The 7751-nt window shown below is 44.3% G+C and overlaps 1 protein-coding gene across 1 annotated transcript; it reads right to left on the reverse strand.

Annotated features, from left to right (window-relative positions):
• Positions 1 to 620: 620 nt before the first annotated feature.
• On the reverse strand, positions 621 to 1919 carry LOC124775939 (alpha-1,3-mannosyl-glycoprotein 2-beta-N-acetylglucosaminyltransferase-like). Its single transcript, XM_047250784.1, has one exon. It carries the CDS (start codon positions 1917 to 1919, stop codon positions 621 to 623), a length of 1299 nt encoding a protein of 432 aa, XP_047106740.1.
• Positions 1920 to 7751: the final 5832 nt, after the last annotated feature.

A 7751-nucleotide genomic window follows, 5' to 3' on the forward strand; every position in this document is an offset into this window, starting at 1 on the left:
ACAATGCACTATGTCGAGCTTTAGGCATACACCTTTAGCCGCACTTACATTATAATAAATAGCTCATTTTCATTTAATTGCACAGGTCGCCGTATTTACTTAAGATATAAGCGAAATAGAATTTTCGGTGCCCATCGTTTCCTAGAACTTCCGATGTCAACTTAGATTATAGGTCAAAATCTCCAAGCTTCAGTTATATGGTGGCAGTGTATTTCGTTTACAATGAAAGGCGATTTAAAACTAGGGCGTTGTTAGTTATGCGGGAAAAGTGTCGTATCAGTAGCCCTCGCGCACCAAAACGTCAGCTACTCATAGTGTCAAAGACAGCTTCAGAATGCGCACGGCCCTATATACGTCAACAAAGAACAGAAAGCAATGTTAAATGGATTGTAATAATAAATACCAACAAGATAATGAAGAGGTATGAGGGGCGTTAATGAAGATACCAGTGTTGCCTTATAATGAAACCAGAACGATACACAAAGAATATGAACAATGGATTCAACTGTTAATCACTGCAGGAAACAGCAGTAGAAAAGTGTGACCTGTGAGAAATAGTGATCCTACGGTATCACTATTCGACGTGTGTACTAAACTACAATATCACGTCTATGAAAGCGCTAACTCCAGTTGTAATTGTACCCCTTCCAGCTGTACTTGGGAGCCAAATATACCCTCACCCCATTGTACATGAATGTGACAACCCCTTGATAGGCTGTGCGGGGCACACCACTTTTGACGTCATCCATCAGGCGGAAGGTTAGCGCCACCTGTCTAAAGTTGTACTGCGAACCGTACGTGATCCGGACAGGCCCGCTGTCGCTGATACTACGACGTAGGAGCTGTTCCTTGGTGACCACTGGGCTACCACTCACAGTCCTGTTGAAACGCGGGTCGTAGTTGTCCTTCAGCAGGTGATCGAGGCGGAACTGGGTGAATGGCACGAAATGCTTGCTGAGGACTACTCGTCTGATGTGTTCCTCGAAGTAGTAGCCCCTGCTGACGCCATAAGCTGCGAAAACTCGCGTCCGGGAGATCTCGGGCCTCAGACACGCGCGGCCGAGGCGTTGCTCTGGTCTTCGCAGCCAGTCGTCCCAGAAGGCTTTCGGCCACCCTGGAGCCAACCTGGCCCACTCTTTCCGGGCCAGCATCCAGCCCAAACCCGGGAAGAAGTCGGTGCGGTGGATCAGTGCACCCGCCTCGAGATCCACGAGGTGAGACTTCCCGTTGTCGTTCCACGCGGAGACGCACCACAGGGATGGATCTCGTTCCAGGAGCTTCCTCGTCGCTGCGAAGTACTCGAAGAAATCTGGAGCAGTGTCGATGTCGTCCTCGACGACGATGGCGAAGTCGAAGCCGACGGTGTCGAATATGAGGTTGAGGAGCCAGCGGTAGTGGCGCGCCACTTTGTAGTATCCTAGTAGATGCTTCTCCTCATGCGGTATGGCGATTGAGGACTGGTCCGGCTGCCGCAAGCTGAAGACATTACGGCCAGTGTAGGAGGCGATAACAGCTGCAGTCTCAATGTGATCGCAGTCTCGGCTCACCACAATAGGGAACTGACGCTTGGATGGTCGGTGTTTGAGGAGCTGGTCCAAGCAGCGACCAACTGTGACGCGGTCACACGCCAACACGAGAACAGCCATCACCGGAGAATCGTCTGCGAGTTTGGTCAGAGCAGCTTCTTTCAGCAGTTTTAACGTTGTGTTTGCATCTACCTCAGAGGCTTCACCCATTGCATTACTTACATCAGTAGCACTTTCTTCTTCATCAGTAATCATTTGTTCCACCCACTTTATCAACATCTTGACACCAGTATTTTTCTTATACCAGCCGAGATGATCCAACTCTTTTAATGTGATAGCATTTCCAGAATCAAAGCGCTCATCCAGGGCAGAATCTACAGATCGGAGCCACATCAGCAAATCCTTGAGCGTCGCTGAGCGACTCTTTATAACGTATTCTGTCCCATAGTGAGTTTCCGCTGGACGGTTTGCATTAAGGCAATAGTAGAAAACGGCAAAAGAAAGGGAACATAAGAAAAGTAGCACTACCTTTGCCACTTTCCTCACTTGCATTTCGTTCTGAAGTTAGCTCTTCCACAAGCGCAGCACTCATGCATGTATTAGTTTAATACGCACATCGTCAGTGCACAGACGTTCTTCCTTCTTTCAGCCCAGTCTTAATAATGCGTGTTTATGACTGGAACACACCTGTACATGATAACTGGAACACACCTGTACATCATAACATACTGAGCAGAGATGTCGATGAATGATACACAGCATACACAAACCTTCCTGTGACACTTCGTTTATAACAACACACAACAATATCTTCTTTTCAGTTACGTAATAGGCAGTGTGGCAGAATTCTTACTGTTCCTCTGTGGTGAAATTTCATTCATGCACTAACGATTAATTGACAAATAAAACGTAACCATCCACACGTCAACTGTGTCAGGTTTGTTCTTCTATCCACCAAAAATCACACTCGTCACAGATAATCTTTGTAATGGAATGTTTGTTATCGCTGCTCGAATACTATGTTCTCTTGTTCCAGCGGTATACTGTTTCTTACAAACAACTTAGGTTAGGAACGCAGATACTCTAGTTCTTGAAATGCACTCAATTTTTCATTTACACGCGTGATAACTCAGAAAAAATATTATTCAATTACCTTAGTATCTTCTAGCTGGAGATTTTGTTTCCAAGTTCCTACAATAATAAATAAAGTCGATACCTGGGAGATACATATGGCTTCTACGAAAATACTACTCAGACGCAGCGGGCGTACATTCCCGATATTTACACCTGATTTTCTACGTTTCCGCGTTATGGACACTATGCTTTATACAGTTAATGTTAATCTAGAGCTTCTCGCCAGATGATATTGCTACAAGTGCTGAATATTCCGCCAGGCAAAATTTCCATCCTCGTCTGTCAGTGCTTAATTTTCTTAAAGGTTTGTATTTGAAATTTTGAGTAATATTTTATTAACTACCTTGCAGTGACAGAGAGACTCTTGCAACGAATTTGCGCAGTCGCTGATCAGAAAGAAGGCAGTGCTTGGGCACGAACAGGATTAAATGAAAAAGATTCCCTGATAGTACGACTTCGGTTATATTATCTAACATGAATTTAAAATACAAAGTTTTTCAAAATATTTTCTTATCACCTGCGGAATGCCGCAAATTTTTGTAAAGTCTTATCGTCGTCATCTACCTAGCTACATACACTGCACGCGAACATTTGTCTTTCGTTATATGTTCCAACCTCCTCACCTATCTCGTTCAGAAGTCCACAAAACTGCAGCTCTCCAGTTACTGCTGAGGAACGCTCGTTTATCGAATCAAAAGTCCATGTCTTACTGTCGCAAATGGAAAGTGGTAATACCCGTACAAAACATTTCAGAGTGTCAAAAACACGTATCTAGAGACCATGTATACTCAACTATCTATTTCTTTTCCGTTCGACCCATCGATTGATCTACATCTGCTCCAAATACATAAGCTCTAAGAAGTGGTTGTTTCAGTTCATCTGATTTTCTTTACAATATATTTGTGATACATCATTGTAATCATATTATAACTTTTCTTCAGTCTTACTTTCTAATTTTCTCTACTGAGATTTGTCGCTCAGTGTTGACGTTTGTCTGCACCAGAGGTAAGCAGCATAATACCATCAGCGAAACTAATTTGCTTAGAAACCATTAACAAACATTCGTTCGTAGCTTCCGTACTTTCAGTACCTAAAAACTTCCACTAGAGTTGCTGAGAAATGCTTTTGTGGTACAGAACTTTCTTGTCTCATCCTTATTTCAGTTCATAATCTGCTACTAGATGAATTCTAATGAAACCGAACGCCGTGACTTACGTAGTCTTCCGTATGCTAACACAGATTAAGACAACTCTTTAGTTCTCTAAGGAAACAGACCGACTAAGTAGTGGTTCATGTTCTCGAAAATGGTAAACGCTTGCAAATCATCCATTGTGCTTGCAAGACCAGCTGGCTTCTTTTCCAAAATACCGTCAACGTGAGGCAATGATTGCATCAATGTACAGCATTTTTCTGACAAGCACTTCGCTGAATGTCGGTCTTGCTGCCCCCCCCCCCCTCCCCGCCCCCACCTCTAACAGCCCACCTGCCCATCTCTCCAGCCTCCTGGCACTTGCTATGCAAATGCAAAGGAGTTGTTATTACAATGACAGCCGGTATCGCGAGCTGTTTATGTGTCGTCGATCTACGCTATCAGACCGTTCGGTTGACCCACGTCTATAGAAATACATGATTATGTGTATACAAATACAAAAACTGGATTCTCAGTTCAATCTTCTTTTCTCTGCAGCATTAAGTTTTACTAGAAGGTTACAACAATAGAACGTACAGCTTGCGATTAGTTAACGTGTAAGTCCAAGAAATCATCTGACAGTTAACTTATAGTTGCAAGAAAATAACCAAAGATCAAAGACTACACATTACATTAATGTCAGTTCTCTCGGGAATGTTATCTTTTAAATTTTTAATGATTGTGCCCAGGGCCGTCGCTACGATTTTCGGCTCCCAGGTAAGCGAGCATTCTTAGGACCCTTACTCAGACTTGTTTTTAAACTTCTGGTTTTTGGATAAAATCAAAAAATTGTAATGCAAAAACTGACATTGCTCTTAAAAAAAACTTTTTGAATGGTCACAATTACATAAATTCTATACTTTGTAAACTAACACTCCTTTCTAGCTTTTTTTAGATACGAACTCTTTCATAATTCATGTACAATCTAAATAGTGGGCCTACTCTGACACTATTACTATCATACTTTATGCAACAAGCCGCTCTCGCCCCATTGTATTTCTCTAACAGTTCTAAACTCTTGCGTGTTACATACGCATAAGTGTATTAGAAACAATACTACACCTTCAGAGAAGGACTCCAGCACACAGTTCTTTTGTTCAAAATCATAGCTGCAGATTTTCAGATTTTAAAGCTTATATTTGATTTTTGCTCTCTCAGACATCCGTGCTGGCAGTCCCAGGGAACTTCTATCCCGCTCCTCACCGCCCCCTTCCCTCCTCTTCCCCCCCCCCCCCCCCGAACTCAACAAACCACGGCTAACGCCGGCCTTTGTTATGTCTTCTTAGTTCCATGTTTCATGTCTACTAGTAACGCTCTGATGAGTTGTGTTAGAATTGCCATTCCGAGTCCCTGTAATTTCATTCATAAATAACTTCTGCTGAGCGTCATTAAAGAGATGTAAACTGACGTGTAAATTTCACTTTTGATCTAGAAGAGACAGACTTTTCTTATACTTTTAAATAACTTTCAGTAGCAGCTGTGTGAAGTGAATTGCAGCGCCCAATAAATTCCGTATATGAGTGACAAATAACCTGCAAATTAAAACAACTGTCTATACCAATAATTATTTCTAAGAAATAGACGAAGAATAAACTGCGAGTGATAGAGCACGGTGAAGCATTCCGCTGCACCCACTGTGTGTACTCGTTGGTCAGACTAACTGACAGTATAAGCAACATTGAAAACTAATTGAAGTGAAACTGTAACCACGCCTCCATGTGCGCAACATCCCACTACCGCTGAGCGTAATTTACATTTCATTGCAAAACATTTTTCTATACATTGCAGCATGATGATTTTATAACCCTTAATTGCCTGTAATGTGGTATTCAGAGCTCTTGTGACAGGATGTATAGTTACACTCACCTACAGCTTAACCAGTAATGTTCGAAGCAAAATTTTGTTGCTTAGGTTTTATCATATCAGGACATATGAGTTACTCACTGACGACAAAAAAATCACAATACCTAAACATGATATTTCGGGAATACGTATGTCTAGGAGACATATTTAGATGATTATCATTATATCATCGCAGGTTAATGTAAACGAGAGATAAGCCATTTAAAATGTGCATGATGGTACACTAATAACCGTTGTAACGGCCAGAGTGTTAAATGCAAGTAGGCAAACGCACGTGTATCGTGCTGCACAGGTGCAGATGTCAGTTTGTGCGATGGAGTTCCACGCCTGTTACACTTGTCGGTCAGTACAGGTAGGGTTAATGCTGTTTGTGGATGATGCTGAAGTCGTCGTCCGGCGTTGTCCCAACCGTGTTTCATTCGAGACGGAGCTGGAGATCTAGCAGGTCAAGGCAACATGTCGACTCCCGGTAGAGATTGTGGGGTTACAACAGCGGTATTTGGGCGAGCGTTATCCAGTTAGAAAACACCCGCTGGAATTCTGTTCATAAATGTCAGCACAGTAGGTCGGATCACCAGATTTGCGCCAGACGTACGTCAGGTTGGTTGGTTCTTTCGGGGTAGGAGACCAGACAGCGAGGTCATCGGTCTCATCGGATTAGGGAAGGACGGGGAAGGAAGTCGGCCGTGCCCTTTGAAAGGAACCATCCCGGCATTTGCCTGGAGCGATTTAGGGAAATCACGAAAAACCTAAATCAGGAGGTCCGGACGCGGGATTGAACCGTCGTCCTCCCGAATGCGAGTCCAGTGTCTAACCACTGCGCCACCTCGCACGGTCGTACGTCAGGGTGCGTGGGATAATGCTCTTGCTGTCATACGAAATCGCCCCCCATATCATAACTGTCGGCTTAGCTCCAGCGTAACTACAAGCAGACAGATTTGTTGAAGGCCTTAAACTGCCATCCTTCTAACCATCACATCGCCACTCATTGGTACCGATGCAGAACATCAGAAAGTACAACAGATATCCAACCTGCCCTCCAATTAGCTCTTGCTTGACACCACTGAAGTCGCAAATGGCGGTGGTTTGGGATCAGTGGAATGCACGATACAGGGCGTCTCGCTAGGAGCTGTCCTTGAAGCAACCCCGTTTGTAACAATTCGTTGTGTCACTGTGATCTTAAATGCTGCACCAATTGCTGCTGCAGAGACAGTACTATGCGACTGAGCCACACGCCGAACACGATGATCTTCCCTCTCGGTAGTACCAAGTGGCCGTCCGGAGCCCAGTCGTCTTGCTATCGTACTTTATCGTAGCCACCGCTGCCAGCCATCATGTACACTACTGGCCATTAAAATTGCTACACCAAGAAGAAATGCAGATGATAAACGGGTATTCAGTGGACAAATATATTATACTAGAACTGACATATGATTACATTTTCACGCAATGTGGGTGCATAGATCCTGAGAAATCAGTACCCAGAACAACCACCTCTGGCCGTAATAACGGCCTAGATACGCCTGGGCATTGAGTCAAACAGAGCTTGGATGGCGTGCACAGGTACAGCTGCCCATGCAGCTTCAACACGATACCACATTTCATCAAGAGTAGTGACTGGCGTATTGTGACGAGCCAGTTGCTCGGCCACCATTGACCAGACGTTTTCAATTGGTGAGAGATCTGGAGAATATGCTGGCCATGGCAGCAGTCGAACATTTTCTGTATCCAGAAAGGCTCGTACAGGACCTGCAACATGCGGTCGCGCATTATCCTGCTCAAATGTAGGGTTTCGCAGTGGTCGACGCCAGTATGGCGATGACGAATGCACGCTTGCAATGTGCGTTCACCGCGATGTCGCAAACACGGATGGGACCATCATGATGCTGTAAACAGAACCTGGATTCATCCGAAAAAACATGTTTTGCCATTCGTGCACCCAGGTTCGTCGTTGACTACACTTTTGCAGGCGCTACTGTCTGTGATACAGCGTCAAGGGTAACCGCAACCATGGTCTCCGCCCTGATAGTCCATGCTGC

The sequence above is a fragment of the Schistocerca piceifrons genome, chromosome 2 (assembly GCF_021461385.2).
Source record: "Schistocerca piceifrons isolate TAMUIC-IGC-003096 chromosome 2, iqSchPice1.1, whole genome shotgun sequence".
In the NCBI taxonomy this organism is placed as follows: domain Eukaryota; kingdom Metazoa; phylum Arthropoda; class Insecta; order Orthoptera; family Acrididae; genus Schistocerca; species Schistocerca piceifrons.

Coding starts and splice junctions, on each gene's coding strand:
- LOC124775939 (XM_047250784.1), bottom strand. CDS start 1,919: ATGTGGCTCCGATCTGTAGATTCTGCCCTGGATGAGCGCTTTGATTCT.